At 39.5% G+C, this 16606-nt stretch overlaps 2 protein-coding genes and 1 long non-coding RNA gene across 3 annotated transcripts in view; 1 reads left to right on the top strand and 2 right to left on the bottom strand.

Moving 5' to 3' along the window:
• LOC134287638 (uncharacterized) overlaps positions 1-16606 on the bottom strand; it is a 196971-nt gene that overhangs the window by 29482 nt on the left and 150883 nt on the right. The window lies entirely within an intron of this gene.
• On the top strand, positions 455-1963 carry LOC109427574 (COP9 signalosome complex subunit 6). The gene is made up of 3 exons (XM_019703152.3): positions 455-1020; positions 1079-1590; positions 1711-1963. Exons 1-3 carry the CDS (start codon positions 606-608, stop codon positions 1849-1851), a joined length of 1068 nt encoding a protein of 355 aa, XP_019558697.2. The 5' UTR covers positions 455-605; the 3' UTR covers positions 1852-1963.
• On the bottom strand, positions 1909-15736 carry LOC109427575 (zinc finger protein 330 homolog). The gene is made up of 2 exons (XM_019703153.3): positions 14868-15736; positions 1909-2282 (listed from the first exon to the last, which is right to left on the bottom strand). The coding sequence occupies exons 1-2, from the start codon at positions 15547-15549 to the stop codon at positions 2023-2025; spliced, it is 942 nt and encodes a 313-aa protein (XP_019558698.1). The 5' UTR covers positions 15550-15736; the 3' UTR covers positions 1909-2022.

Genomic DNA, 16606 nt, shown 5'->3' with positions numbered 1-16606 from the left:
ATTACATCGAAGCACTTTACAATACGCTGCATTACACGAACACCACTTGAGTTACTGGTTGAAAATAGTAAACAAAGATCAGCTGTTCCCAGCAAAATCAAATGGGCATATTTTCAACCAGTAGATTTGCATTAGTGTTCGTGACACCGCGCTGCGAAACCACTAAATATTAAAAAGCAAAATTTAGATCAAACCTGTGGACGCTGATGCATCACCCGTCGCCAGATGTGATACCTCGTAATCATATAGACTTCCGTACTCTTTGAATGTCTGCAGTAATCTGATTTATTATTCTGTCATATAATCATAGCCTACTATAGCATAATACATAGCACACCACGGAAGACCGGGATTGCGTCAAAACAACTTGAATTTGGGTTGATTTGTAGTTCAGTGCACTATACTGACAGCATCTCACTGTGTTAGAGTGTAACCTGTGCTGAATGCCAAACAAAACAGAAACAAACGTCAAGTCAAACGGGAGTTCGTCGGTCGGTTTCGTCTCGTTTTCGGAAAAAAATCGTCTTTTGTGATTATTCTCTTGTGAAAAACATTAATCTTTCGTGCGAATTCACGTAACAGGAGTGTCCACCGTAGCGCCAAACATGAGCCAATCGCGCCCAAATGAGGAAAGAATGGATATCGACAGCGAGGATCCACCGGTCGCAGCAGGATCCAGCTCTAGCGCTACCGGTGCTGCGGCCGGTTCTTCGACTGCCCCGTCCAGTGTTGCGCAAACAAAACCGGCTGCATCTGGCGAATCACGGAATGTTATGGCCGGAAGTGCAACGGTTCCCTCGGTAACGTGCTCGCTGCACCCGCTGGTGATCATGAACATTTCGGACCACTGGACCCGAATCCGCGCTCAGAACGGTATGAAATCGCAGGTGTATGGAGCGCTGATTGGGAAGCAGAAGGGACGTAACATTGAGGTGATGAATTCATTTGAGCTAAAGTTCGAGTTGGTCAACGACGAAGTGCACATCCTGATGGACTACTACAACACCAAGGAGGAGCAATGTGAGTTTTTACTAGAGGGTCTCTAGCGTTTGGGAACTTCAATTATGTCTCTTTTCAGATAAGCAAGTTTTCAGCGATTTGGATTTCTTGGGATGGTACACGACCGGATCTGTACCGTCCGAGAAGCACATAAACATCCACAAGCAGATCTGTCAGATCAACGAATGTCCCATCATGGTGCTGCTGGATCCGACCAGCCGGAACATGAACCAACTGCCCATCTCGCTGTACGAGTCGGTGATCGATATCGTGCAGGGCGACGCTGTGATGCTCTTTGTACCGCTGACGTACACCTTGGCCACGGAGGAAGCCGAGCGGATTGGAGTGGACCACGTGGCGCGCATGTCCACGAACGATTCGGACGAAAACTCGACGGTGGCGGAACATCTGCTGGCCCAGCACAGTGCCATCAAAATGCTCCACTCGCGGATCAAGATTGTGCTGGCGTACATTAAGGCCGTGGAAAGTGGCCAGCTGGAAGCGAATCAGGAGATTCTACGTGGTGCTTACTCGCTGAGTCGCCGATTGCCGGTGATTCAGAACCCGTCTTTCAAGGAGGAGTTCTATACGGTAAGTATGAGGGCGTCGGGAACATTGGTTATGCTACAAGAACGTCCATTACTAGCCGCTATGAGCGAAAGACTCAATCCTAACTCGAGAAATGAAATAAAATTAATTCTTTCTTTGCAGCAATCGAATGACGTCGGCTTGATCACATACCTTGGCGCGCTGACCAAGGTCTCCAACGATATGAACCAGCTGGTGAACAAGTTTAACGTTCTGTACGATCGTCAAGGCATGGGAAGACGGATGCGGGGCCTTTTCTTTTAAGTTCGACACTTCTTCGTAGAAGGTAAATATGCACCTCCTAAATGAACTCACTTCAACTATCGATAATGGATATTTCTGAGTTATTTTTTATTGAATACAACTTCTCACTGAATTCAACAAAAACTTGCACCACCAATGCGCAATGAACGTGGGCCTTTCGAAAGAACCTTCCTATTTTCCTCCCTTATCGGCGCTAGTTCCCGCCTTAGCTTCATCTTCCTTATCGTCGTCTTCCTCCTCGTCGGACTCATCATCGTCATCGTCGTCCGAATCAGAACCGTCCTCGTAATCGTCATCATCATCGTCGGAATCGGTCTCATTGTAACGATCGGCAGCGGCCCGGTAGGCGGTGTATTCGGCATCATACACGTAGTCGTCGTCTTCGTCGTCGTTACCGTCCTGGCGCTTGCGACCGTACTTGTGGCTGCGAACTGCGGACAAAAGGAAATAGGTACGCGTTACTTTGGTGTTTTGGGAAAATTTATATGATTCTCAAAAGATGTCTGATAACTGATAATTCATAATTTGAGATATCTTAAGGGACGTCATAATATAATTGATTTGGTCGATTAATCGATTAGTAGCTTACAATCGATTATTGCATAATCGATTAGTTGAGGTTTTTCGTCGCCCTCTGGCTCTACCAGGGGACTGTTATGGCCTTCTTGTTTTCTTACCCAGCATTAAAACTATGCTGCTGTGTTAAAAGATAGGTTGTCAGCTTGAGCCATACGCTTGAGCCGCAGTTGTTGGCTACGAAAACATTGCATTGGTGGGATAGGGATGCCACTTCCTTGGGCTCTACCCTCTCCCCCCCACTTATAGAAATAGTCATAAGTCATAATGATTTCTGCATTTCAAGCATGACACGCATTATTTTTTTAATTCTATGAACATTTCTATGTTTGTATTCGGAGAGAAATTCATAAAATATGCCTGAGATAAATTTTTCGTGAAATTCCTAGAGACTTTCATATGTAATTTCTGTGAATAAATTTGAGACAATTCAGAGGGACAATGGCCCGTATGAATAAAAAGTAGTAACTACTCGTGCTTTGTAGTTACTATTTTGAAATATGATCCACGCCAAAGTAGTAGCTTTGGTATGAATAAATCAATTTTTTGAACATTGTAGTAGATAGATATGTATTACTTTCGAAAATTTCGATGTAGTATTTACTACATTGAACATTTATGTACTTTGTTTTGGTTGCTAAATCTTGGTTGCTTGTCCACCAATAAGCAATCCGGAACAAATAAATTATTTTTGAAAAATAGTGGTTTTCGCACTTTTCGCAGCAGTTTCCACATTAGCAACGTATTTAAGTTATAAAATACAAAAGGAGTACTCCACATCCGACGCATACGGCGCCGCGACATCGGCCTGAGGCCGCGCCTGTACGGTAGAATATATTTGTCTCAAACGAGCAATGTGCATCCGCATTTTCCCGTGTTGGTGTGTCCACTCCGCGCCACGGTCATAAGATCCAGAACACTCCCCCAGTACCCTCAACTCAAAATAACCACGATTTTCTAACAAAATCCATGACAAACGCAACACCATCACGTCGCACCATCTCCAGGTTATGTTATGGCAGCGGCAGGTTATGTAAAGTCCGTCGGAAAATGCATTTGAATGTTAGCTTATTTTTTTTAAGCTTATATCTGGAGGATTTTCCGGAAGAAATTGGAATATCCTAAAGAGAAATACAATAACTAACTGAGTAATAACTCATGTTCTTCTGTTATTCTGTTATTCTGTTATAATCAACGCACCCCCGGGCCGTGGCCAATCTGCGTTGAATCGCTGGGCGATACGTCTACCAGTAGACTTGTATCTGCCCTATGCTAAACCGATTAGCATAGCAAGTCCTTTCCACTGATGAGTAGGCTCGAATGTCCCGCTCCTCCCTATAACCCATAGGGGGAAATAAGGAGTTTTCAGTTTCAAGTTTTGCATGAATCATGACACCAACTCTTTCTACCATAATGCTTTAAAAATTCTGAAATACCTAAAAGAAAACTAATATGATGAAAATAATTGAGATGCAAGTTTTATACAAAATTTAAAGATCAGTTATTTAAAGGTGAATTGAAGAAATGTTAAGTACGGTACCTATTATAAAATGTTCCGCACCGCCACGAATGTGATGAATAAGCAAACACATAAATATTCTATTTGCCTAGTAGTAGAAAGAGTTGCGTGCCTGTTTATAAAAGTTTTTACTTATCTTGATTGCTCCGGACAATTTCCGTTTGTGTTTGGGAACTTCGTGGGTGTACCGTGAGGTGCCCATATTTCGTGCACTTAAGAATTCTCTAAGTTTGATAAACGACTGAAATTTTACCATAAAGTATATAAGATTAATTTCTTCGATAATATTTAGTGCTGGCACTGTAGCTCCTAAGAAAAATATAAATTAGGCAACTTTACATTATACAAGATAGTTATAGCATTAGTTTTGATTTGTTTGAAAGTGCCAAATTTCGTGCACGGGTTCCAAATTTCGTTCAAAATGGGTCCAAATTTTGCTCACTCTAAAAGACGTAGAATTCGCCTAAATATATTAATTTTCAAAACGTAGCATACTCGTACAATACCAATGAGACCATAACGTGTAGATAAAATCGATGTCTGTGACGAAATATGAGTGAATGAGCCTCTGTACGAATTTGCCCTGTCCTGCTCACTCCCACAGAACATTTGAAAACAGCGCGCACAGTAAAAGTCACATTTGACTTTTACTGTGCGCGCTGTTTTCAAATTTTCTGTGGGAGTGAGCAGTACACCAGATTCGTGCAGAGGCTCATATTTGCTGTTTCCCATGTACGTCCCGATTGTTTACATTAAGATTTCCAAAATCCTTCTGTAGTTTTAAGGGTTATTATTTTTGACGTTTGTTTTGCTGTTTTATTGAAATCTTAATAAAACAATATATGGTTTGCTATTTGAATCAAATGTTCACTAACTTTACTGATGGTCAGTAATGTGAATTAATTATTTTTTTTAATTGTAGCTTTTTACCTTTCTATTATGTACCATTAATAGGCACATTCCTCGGGAGGTTAGTTCTAGTAAAGTATCGTCTTCCAAATTTGTGTTCTGGCAATAAAACTTACGTCAATAATTTGCTTGAATGAAACTAGCGGCTGTAAGCTACTACTCCCAATGTTTGGGTAAATAAAATCATCCCGAGCTTACATAATATTCCCACATTTATAAATTTGTTTATTTTTTTTTCTACGTAGTGTATGAGCAGTCCCTAGCTAATTTTAAACTGAATCATGCGATAGGGTTGTAGCCATTTGTGTACACATGAACCTCTAAAACAAAGTTATGAAAAAGAGTGCACGAAATTAGGGACCCATACAAATTGTGGGTTCCTAATTTCGCCAACAACAAAAATGTTGAAACAAAATAAGAAAATAACATTTTTAAGTTATTTTATTGCGTATTATAATAAAACATATTGAATTGAATAATCAAACATAAATTGGAATATTTACCTTTGATAGAGATCGAAATATTTGTTCACTTCCGTGAGTGTTGATTTTCTCGTATCTCTGAATATGGCATCTGCTATTTGCATACATTTGCAATTTATTTTTCAATCTTTGACATAAATCAAATTTTTCATATCTTTTTTTGTGAATTGTATTGAGATCAAATGCAGTTTTGAGGTTATAGCAAATTTTGGATGATTCCGCTGTTAATTAGATAATAATGCTCTCAGATGTCAGAAGTTAACGAAGTTTGGGCCCGCACGAAATTAGGGCACCCCACGGTACCAGGACAGGTTTTCTTCAGAACTATGGCGTTTTCTGGAATTAAAAAATAAAAGGAAATACTGGGCCGCACAGCTCCGCGGCCCACTTATATTAGTATAAACATATATATATATATATATATATATATATATATATATATATATATATATATATATATATATATATATATATATATATATATATATATATATATATATATATATATATATATATATATATATATATATATATATATATATATATATATATATATATATATATATATATATATATATATATATATATATATATATATATATATATATATATATATATATATATATATATATATATATATATATATATATATATATATATATAGGACGAAGTAGTCAGTTTTTGTCGATTTCGTCAAATATACGTCTTAAGTCTTGAGTCTTGATCACCCGTTGGCTTCGAATCTATAAGCAAGCACTATTAAATGCTGCACTTCCACACTATTGGTTTCGGTTTCTTAGTTATTTTAAATTGATATGACAAGAAAACATTATTAAGCATTAGACATTCTAAACATATTAGGGTTTACTCACAAAACAACTATCACATATGAAAATACTGATATTGAAAAAAAATTGAAAAAATTAATATTAATCACAAGTAAATACAATGTCAGCACTGTGAATGAGCAATTTGAATACACGAGATACTACTATTTGTACATATTGATTGTTAAAATTAACCAAATAGTGGAAAGCCCAGACAACAATTCCAAGTCTGCTGACTCCAGAAATATCCCAAGATTCGTCACAAAGCACAAATGTTTTCATTATGATTCACAACGACTCTCGCAACCCTTCCCGACTCAACCGACTGGAACTGTTTTCTGAGTATAGAAACTACTAAGCCCTAGCAGGTTCCTCCTGCTTATCGAGCTTTTCTGATAAATCAGCTATACTCCATCTGTAGCAGCCGGTTCGCAATGAACCGCTGGAGGCGCATTAAAGTGTTAAAGGTGATATTTTCATTACAAGAATTATAATTAACTTCCTTCACTTAAATACCGTCAAACCCTGTGATCTTGGCTAGGGAGTAAACAGTTACGTGAAGTTGTATCAAAATTCTACAGAGTGTTGGGGAAGGGGAGGGGAAATAAACATACTTCTTCCTACACCTAGCAGTTCGGATCTTCTGTTCACACTGTCATTCCAACCTTCTTTCAGTGTGAAACGTTTCTGGATCTGGAACGGGTGGTATCACTTTACGCTACTCTTCTATCATGAACATAGATAACTACTTTTAAAAATAAAAGTTTTGTCCTACTACCTATTTTATACCTGAAAGATGTTAATTGGTCAAATGTTTCGTTCAGCAAGTCTATGTCCATATGGATGATATAACCTTTTATTAATGAGTAATAATGTTGCTCACAGTTGTGGGGCAATATTCAACTCGTTGAGTGCAAGTTATGAACCTACAGAAAATTTCTTATTAGGCTGTTACCTCTAAAACTACTAAACACATATTGAAACGTGAAATTGTATTGTAATAATTGATCCTAATCTTAACCCTATCACTGGAACGCGTTTGAAGCAAATTGATATTGCTAATGATTTGGTTGGGCATTAAAAGTTTTTTTGGTTTCGACAATAGTCACATACTATGCCCTACGACATTGACGATTCTATTGTCTATGGCTCACCTATTTCGTGCCACCCAGCAGGGACTTGGCCTGGTACCCAATTCAGTATATCCGCTCCACGTAATATACCGCACCTCTTTTGATTTGTGATATATTACGCGGAACATTACTCTCTTCATTCGGGTAGCGGCTATGTAACCCATTGGATTAAAAGCCTCCATCAAACATGAAGCGATTAATCGGAGACTGAAGACTCTATACCAAATTTGGCTCAGAGACAGGTAATCAGTGAGGTCAGTTTTTCTCGTTTGTCAGAGACGATTGATACGTATTAAGACAAACTTTCCACTGCATCTGCCAGCAATAATCGGTGATCGATCAACATTCCGAGTACCCCAATTTACACAAGAATGCCAAGGATCACCGCTCATGCTTTACAATACCGTTGGAAAAACTAGAACAACACCTGGCCACAATGATGCATAAAGCACTAAAGCGGACCGGAAGTGTTGGTGAGCCAGCCCCCACCAACTGAGTAATAACTCATGTTCTTCAATTTAAAATATAAGTTATGATTTCAGGCATACGCATCGCAGACTTTGTAGCAACCTCTTGACCAGACTACAAATTTCTTGTTGTAAATACCGTGGGGTGCCCTAATTTCGTGCGGGCCCAAACTTCGTTAACTTCTGACATCTGAGAGCATTATTATCTAATTAACAGCGGAATCATCCAAAATTTGCTATAACCTCAAAACTGCATTTGATCTCAATACAATTCACAAAAAAAAGATATGAAAAATTTGATTTATGTCAAAGATTGAAAAATAAATTGCAAATGTATGCAAATAGCAGATGCCATATTCAGAGATACGAGAAAATCAACACTCACGGAAGTGAACAAATATTTCGATCTCTATCAAAGGTAAATATTCCAATTTATGTTTGATTATTTCAATTCAATATGTTTTATTATAATACGCAATAAAATTACTTAAAAATGTTATTTTCTTATTTTGTTTCAACATTTTTGTTGTTGGCGAAATTAGGAACCCACAATTTGTATGGGTCCCTAATTTCGTGCACTCTTTTTCATAACTTTGTTTTAGAGGTTCATGTGTACACAAATGGCTACAACCCCATCGCATGATTCAGTTTAAAATTAGCTAGGGACTGCTCATACACTACGTAGAAAAAAAAATAAACAAATTTATAAATGTGGGAATATTATGTAAGCTCGGGATGATTTTATTTACCCAAACATTGGGAGTAGTAGCTTACAGCCGCTAGTTTCATTCAAGCAAATTATTGACGTAAGTTTTATTGCCAGAACACAAATTTGGAAGACGATACTTTACTAGAACTAACCTCCCGAGGAATGTGCCTATTAATGGTACATAATAGAAAGGTAAAAAGCTACAATTAAAAAAATTAATTAATTCACATTACTGACCATCAGTAAAGTTAGTGAACATTTGATTCAAATAGCAAACCATATATTGTTTTATTAAGATTTCAATAAAACAGCAAAACAAACGTCAAAAATAATAACCCTTAAAACTACAGAAGGATTTTGGAAATCTTAATGTAAACAATCGGGACGTACATGGGAAACAGCAAATATGAGCCTCTGCACGAATCTGGTGTACTGCTCACTCCCACAGAAAATTTGAAAACAGCGCGCACAGTAAAAGTCAAATGTGACTTTTACTGTGCGCGCTGTTTTCAAATGTTCTGTGGGAGTGAGCAGGACAGGGCAAATTCGTACAGAGGCTCATTCACTCATATTTCGTCACAGACATCGATTTTATCTACACGTTATGGTCTCATTGGTATTGTACGAGTATGCTACGTTTTGAAAATTAATATATTTAGGCCAGTGAATCAAAATTCAATTATCGCGCAACAATAATGACAATGTCGCAACCTGAATTTGTTGCGACAAACAAACCCATGCGACATAAGTTTGTCCCAACTTGAAAATAATGGGATCAACATCGTACACCACGAGTTTAGAGATTTTTAAGCATTGCATTGCGATTTTCGAACGGTAACTTCGAGTCGGTAAACACTGCAACTCTGGTGAAGCTCTATCATCAAACAGTTTCGACGTTGGGTTAGCAATAATTGATTATTCACGAGTTGAAAAGTTCGCAACAAATTCAGCTTCCTTTTTGTCTGCAACAAAAAATTTCGAGATCATGTCATTATCTGTTACCAGTAGGGATAAAGAGTAATCGTCGCACCTTCTTTGTTGCTTGTTTTGTGCCTCTTTTGTCTGACAATTCCCTTCACTGATTTAGGCGAATTCTACGTCTTTTAGAGTGAGCGAAATTTGGACCCATTTTGAACGAAATTTGGAACCCGTGCACGAAATTTGGCACTTTCAAACAAATCAAAACTAATGCTATAACTATCTTGTATAATGTGAAGTTGCCTAATTTATATTTTTCTTAGGAGCTACAGTGCCAGCACTAAATATTATCGAAGAAATTAATCTTATATACTTTATGGTAAAATTTCAGTCGTTTATCAAACTTAGAGAATTCTTAAGTGCACGAAATATGGGCACCTCACGGTACTACTTTTATTCATACCAATTGTGGAACATGTTCCGCAAAAGTTAGTAAGTTCGAAAGTTGTAGTGTAGTAAAGGCTTTATTTAATTTTATTCATACCAATAATAGTAGTATTTACTACAAAATTGTAGTAAACTGTGGATTACTACTTTTTATTCATATGGGCCAATAAAGGCTTAATATGTGATAAGGAAATCTGTCTAGATTTTTCGGCAGAACTTCCTTATACAATTCCAAAAAAAAATGTAAGAAAATGTCATCCACATAGAGTATAAGGATAATTCCTTTGGACCTTGGATTTGAAGATGCTACAATCATTCTTCAGTGATCAAATGCAAGTTCATGCAAAGCATCATTGAAACTTTTGTTCCGAGATCTACTGGCTTGTTTTAGGCCTATAAGCTTTTGTTGAAACGAACAATCTCACTGAGCCCGTTTTCATCAGGTGGCAGTTTCACGAGTATTTCGTCTTCTAAAAGCCCGTTAAAAATTGCCGTTTTGACATCCATTTAGTGCACATACAGTTTATGCTTATTTGCATGTGTCAATCGAACACTCTATAACTTGGCAACAAGTTCAAATGTTTCACAGTAGTCGAATCCTGGTCGCTGTGAACACCCTTTAACCACTAACCGTGCTTTGTGTCTCCCATCCTCTTTCAATGAGAAAATTTACTTTGAGTAGATTGGGTTTACTCCTTTCGAAATACAGTTAATCACTATCCAAGTATAATTACTAAGTAATGCATCAAGCACTTCTTGGAGCGCTTTTCTCCATTCTTCCCAGTTTGTCAATTTCTTCAAATCCTTGATGTTTTGTTAAACATTATTCAGGGGCGTCTCGTGACCCGTAAAGCTGACTGTGCACTTGAAAAGTTTTCACATGGGACTGTAGTATGAATGGAAAACAGCAGGAACCTGAACTCCGCTAGACAAGCGAATCTATCGACGATTTCGTCGAGAAAACTGCCTTGTTGCTTCAATTGATGAAACGGGGGTTTTCTACCGCCATCAGTTTAAGCCTCTTTAGCCTTTGCTCGCTCATTGTAACTGAAGATAGGTTCCTATTTTTTTTGAGATGGAAAAACTCCTTCCAACGGCATCAGTTGTAGACGTAAGTGTTATTATCAGAGGAATAAGCAGATACGTTTCTGAGAAGACGTCTTCCAAATTGTTCTTAGTAAGCACCTTAGCTATCTCTGCGGCTTTTTTCGTGTAAAACATTCTCAGCCCATTGGTCAGCTGGACTTAATCGAAATTTGGGAAGCGAGAGTAGACATTGCCCACCAATTGTTAAGGGATTTTTTCGGAATAACTTTTGAACTTCGAAGAATCCATTCAGAAGTGGATAACTAACACTGAAGAAGTGAAACAGCCATTGCACAATTATGGGTCACTCTGTAACTTAGACGATTCGAGATGCGGTACAAGCTTTTCCTCAATCGACCGCCTGGCAAACGAATTGCTGGAGTAGATTGTCTACGATATCGCGCTCCATTTTCCTTTGAATGTTGCTAGAAAATAAAACCGTACGCGACGTGCAACTAGTAATGAATGAAAATGCCACCCATTCAGGTCCACCCAAAGGCATGCACGCATGCCAAAAGAGTGGATGGGCGGCCTCCGTTGAATGGTACAAGTTCTCTCGCTTTGCTCTTTCGCCTCGCTCTCTTGCTGAAGCATATACAGTAGCTCAAATGCGACGTTGCCAAGCTTAGCAGCTTCCCCGCGAGCGCAAGCTTGGTGTAAGCAAACAATCTTTCCTTTCCTCCGCCACCGATGAGGCCCACGTCCATTGGAAGAAGTGCACAAAAATTTTACCCCACGTCTCCACTAGTCTGAAATGTCTTGCCATTTTGCTGCCAGAAAGAGAAAACGTAACAGAAATGATCAACACCGCTGCTTTCCATGCAAACAGCGAGATAACATTTCTGTCATGACACATCTGTCCAGCAAAATGGCAAGACATTTCTGTCTAGTGGAGACGTCGGGTTACTAATACATTGCCAAAGCAGCACAGAACAGTCGAACACAAGTAAACACAGTTCTTGCATGCATATACAGCGCTCCCGTGTACTTCTGGAAGTGAACTGAGGCGAGAGATTTTTGGCGATGCTGTCACATGGATGTTACGCATGCTTCGGCGGGAAGAACTCTGGCAGCGGCAGGGTGGTGGCATAGTGAGATTAAGTTGGAAAATTTACTTGATTCCTATTGGAGCAAAATGTTGGTAGCAAAATGTTGACATTATAGTGATTTATTTTAGTTTTTTATCAACTGTGTAGTGAACGCAGTGGACCTATGGACGAGACGCCACTGACATTATTATTTTGAATTATGGCCCTCTTGGCTGAGTATTCAGAATACCAATGAGGTGGATTCCTATCCCTGCAACGTCGTAATGTTTGGTCCTCGTCTACACTATATTCGCCTTCATCAGCGTGACTTTCGTAAGTTCTTTCGTTATCAGTTTCGCCAACTGATTCCTCCAACGGATCTTGGTGATCTTCTTGGTCTTCTTGGATATCACCATGTCTTTCCTCTTCCTCGGAGACTGAGTCCTCTTCAGCATTCGCTTGCATGGGTTGTTCATCTGGAACTTCATGGTGATCATACTTCTTGTGTTGTACTCTCAGAGTCAAATCCTGTACCCAGGTTCGACTTGAGTTATTGTATCAGCAAAAGAAAGTATGTCGGGTGTATCAAACACAACGTTTCTGCTAATTTCAATTTCCACAATCTAAATACATTGTTTACGTACCCCACACATATCAATGATTTGGTCTTGGAATCTAGTTTCTGATTGTATCGTCTTTTGAATTACATTTCATAAAGAGTTTTGTCCGATTCTAATCCTTTCGTTGGAGATCGGTTAATCAGATATGTTGCAGCATATAAAGCTTTTCCACACATATCTTTGAATAAACCGCATTCATGAAGCATAGCTTTCACTTTCTGCATCAACGATCTGTTCATTCTCTCGCTAACTCCGTTTAGCTGTGGAGTATACGGAGCCGTAACACCATCCGAATCCCATTTTCCTTATTCGTTGGAATTATATTCTCCACCATAATCGCACCCGAGCATTGAGCTTCTTGTTTCAAAATGAGCTGTTGCCATTGCTTAGTACTCCTTAAATTTCTCGAATATTTCTGATTTATGCTTCACTGAGTAAACTACTAGGAAATGCATGTAGTCGTCAATAAAAGTTACAAAGTAACGATAGCCGTCGTATGTATCTTGCTTCATGCTTTCACAGACGTCTGAATGTATCAGTTCCAATGGTCGTTTTGATCTTGGCAATTTCATATCCTGAAACATGAAAGCAGTCTGCTTTCCCGTCAATCAACCATTACACAAATCCGACTGATTTTCCTCATTGGGAGATAGATTGATACCCTCAACCATCCCCTTTCTAGTCAGTTTTTCCAAACTAGGAGCATTTAAATGGCCGAGCCTTCTATGCCAAGTAACAAGGCTCACTCGCTCACTTGTTTTCCAACACAGTCTTCAGATTTTCCATCCCAAATGCAATCAAGGTAGAACAATCCATCAGCGAATTTTCCTGTATCTATTACTTCAAATTCAAAGACGACCTCTTTGTTGGTAAAAAAAAAACGCTTCCATGGAGAAGGTTTTCCTCAATATCCGTTAATATCGTTACCAGCTCCGGCAGTTCCTTAACGTCCTCCAAGTGACCTTCGTTGTTGATCATGTGATCGCTCGCTCGAGAGTTCACCACGAATCGAACTCGTTTTTCCTTCTCCATGTCCTCATTCGTCTTCGCTATCATCGCAAACGATCGCTTGTTGTTCTCCTGCTGTTCCTTGTACTTTTGCTTCTCCTTCGCCACGAACTTTTCCATTAGCGGACCTTTGTTTTTGAAGTGGTCGGTCTCGTTGCAACCAAAACAAAGCGTTGAGTTCCTCTTTCTGGCTTTGAGGGCAACGCGTTCTCAATCGCCTAATTCTTTTCCCCAGCATCAAGGAACATCCTTTTTATGTCCGTTGTGGCACAGGTCTTGATTCGAATTTAGATGTTTTTTTTTTGTTTTTTTTCAATGTAAATTGAGTTTTTTTTCTCGGATCGCCAACTTTTATTCTCTTTTTTTACGCGAGAACATTTTTTTTAGAAAACTTAATCATAGAACTAATTGTTGCATTGTCCAAATTTTACTTTAGATAGTGTAGTTAAAGTGAAATTGGTACAATTGCACAATTGTTTTTATGATTATGATATCTAAATATGATAAGTGAGCGAAATTTGGACCCGCGCGAAATTAGGGCACCCCACGGTAGGGCCTACCGTCTATCCTACCTGTCCTACTTTATATGTATATTAACCCTAGTAAGATGTTGGGGTTGATATGACCCAGACAGGCTCGCTGAACGTGCACCACCGACGAACCGACGTGACAGCTAGAACAAATAAATTCAAATTTGTTGTCCGCGACGCCATGATGAAAAATAGCCGAACACTATCGCCACCTCTATAACGGCTCGCGATGATTTGATAGCTCGACACCAAACCCCCGTGTGTTCATATAGGAAACGGTTCGCGCCTGCGCTAATTTGACAGAAGCGATCGCTCGCTTCGCTGGTCGACCGTTAAATTAGGGGGGGGGACAGTTTTGGATCGCCACTGTCACGTCGGTTCGTCGGTGCGTGCACTACGCCGTCGTGGTACATCTAGCTTAACATCTTAGGAGGGTTAAACATATACTTGAACATTTCTTATGTTTACATGTCAAACCTAGACTTCATAAAGATTATTTTTTATAGGTTTTGCAATATTGAGTTCAAATCTTGTACATATTAGTAAATACTTAAAATTTATTTTTGAACTATTTATCCTGCCAAGCATATTTATCTTGATTAAACTCTCGTCAAGTCCCTGACACTGGATAATAATTGTTTGAACCTCAATCCTCAAACTCCTATGAATTAATATTGCTTTTTACAAGAAAAATAGAGGGGGTTACTACTAGGTAGCAAGTAAATTCTGTGCTGTATCAAGGTTATTTCAATCTTACCTGACATGCTCAGATCCTTGGTCTGGTTCGTATCGTAGTTGCACTTCGGACACGGAATCGGCTTATTCTTGTCGTACTTGAAGCCCTTCCGGCGGATATGGTCCTCGCAGTAGCAAGTCTTACACCGCAGGCACGAGTACTGCCCCAGCCGATTGCACGACTGACACTTGTACGACTCCGACTCCAGCACCTGGCAGGACGCCTGATGTTCAAACTGGTCGTCCTCACACAGGAAGTTGTCGCAAAAGCAGCACTTGTACATCCGGCCACCGTGGTCCCAAACGCCACGTTCGCACTCGATGCACACGGCGTCCATTAGCGGACAGGTGCAGGCATGCGACTGAAGGCACTTCCGCCCGTGGCAGATCCAGGCCTCGCAATGGTCACAGATGGCACCGACCATCTGCAGCCCGGTGGTGTACACTCCCGGGTGCTTCACGACACAATCTCCGGTCTTGAGCATGCACTTCTGCTTGCCGCACTGGGCGCAAATCGGTAAGCGCTGAACACTCTGGCAGAAGTAACAGAAGGCACGGGACTTTTGCTTCCTGCCACATTTCTCGCAGTCCATCGGAAGGTTGCAAGGTTGTTCCGGTAGCTGCGATTCGCGGTTGCGAATCTCCTTCTGGCGAAGCTTTTGCTTCTCAGCCTTTTTACGCTGGCCAGTCTTTTTCTTCGGCATCTTCGATGCTGAGTGGAACGGTCTCGAATCTAATTCGAATTAAATAACACTTCGGAAGATAAATTTAACTTTTTACTGCACTATCAACGTTGGCATATTGAAAATTATTTAACACAAGGCTCCACAACTTCACTCGGTACCTGCCCTAATCTCTGCCAAACTTGAACAAACTGATGTTCGTCGTCTGTGCTGTGACTGTGATGTCACTCTCATTTTCTGACGTTTTGAGAAACGTCAAAAGAATGTCGCGTGACATAAATCATTTAAACTTGGTGAGTCGCATGTTGTTCCATCGGCCCAGCCAAAAATCTCACCTGGATTTTTTTTTGAAAAAATTCTCAGAACTCTAAAAAAATAATTCAATTCAATTCCCACCTATTTTAAGTATATTTTAGTTTTATTTTTGAAAAAAAAAAAATCCAAATAACGTATGCACATGTCACACACATAGATTTTCGCAATTTTTGAAAAATATTATTCATAATAATGTGTATCGACACAAGGATGGATATTGCACAGACAAACAGACGTATCACTTGGAACAAAGCGCGATTAAAACCATCGTCACAAAAGTATAATCGCCCAATGCTAATTTTGCTATGTTTCGCAAACCCACTGAGTAGATGGCGGTAGTGAGCAAACGTCAAACAGGAGCAAAAACGATGCAAGCGCCATGAGCGAGAGATTTGCGAACTACAAAATATTTGAATAGTCCGTTAAAAAGGGAAACGATGGGAAGCGGGTAGAGTAAGACGTCTGTTTGTCTGTTGTCTTGTTTTTAATAGGCGCCATGTGGAAGTTACTTTCCACCTGACACAGGTCCTTACAGGTCATGGTTGCTTCCGACAGTATCTACACCGTTTCGGGCATGCGGATTCTCCCAAAACCCAGTGTGCAATAATGGTTACAAAAATAAAAGAAATTAATTGATACAAAGGTTCAACATATCACGACATATAGAACCTTACAAATGTACAAATAAGCGACATTACAAATTAACACAACACGAAACAGAACATAAATGTGCCCTGTTATCACAGAACAGATGTGTTGCCAA

This window comes from Aedes albopictus, chromosome 2, assembly GCF_035046485.1.
Source record: "Aedes albopictus strain Foshan chromosome 2, AalbF5, whole genome shotgun sequence".
Taxonomy (NCBI): Eukaryota; Metazoa; Arthropoda; class Insecta; order Diptera; family Culicidae; genus Aedes; species Aedes albopictus.
This window is presented reverse-complemented; position numbering and strand designations above follow the sequence as displayed.

Excerpts from the sequence above, each read along its gene's own strand:
- LOC109427575 (XM_019703153.3), bottom strand. The coding sequence starts at position 15,549 with ATGCCGAAGAAAAAGACTGGCCAGCGTAAAAAGGCTGAGAAGCAAAAG. Across the intron at positions 2,283-14,867 it reads CAAGGATCTGAGCATGTCAG|TTCGCAGCCACAAGTACGGT; the intron begins GTAAGATTGAAA and ends TTTTGTCCGCAG.
- LOC109427574 (XM_019703152.3), top strand. The coding sequence starts at position 606 with ATGAGCCAATCGCGCCCAAATGAGGAAAGAATGGATATCGACAGCGAG. Across the intron at positions 1,021-1,078 it reads CAACACCAAGGAGGAGCAAT|ATAAGCAAGTTTTCAGCGAT; the intron begins GTGAGTTTTTAC and ends GTCTCTTTTCAG. Across the intron at positions 1,591-1,710 it reads TCAAGGAGGAGTTCTATACG|CAATCGAATGACGTCGGCTT; the intron begins GTAAGTATGAGG and ends CTTTCTTTGCAG.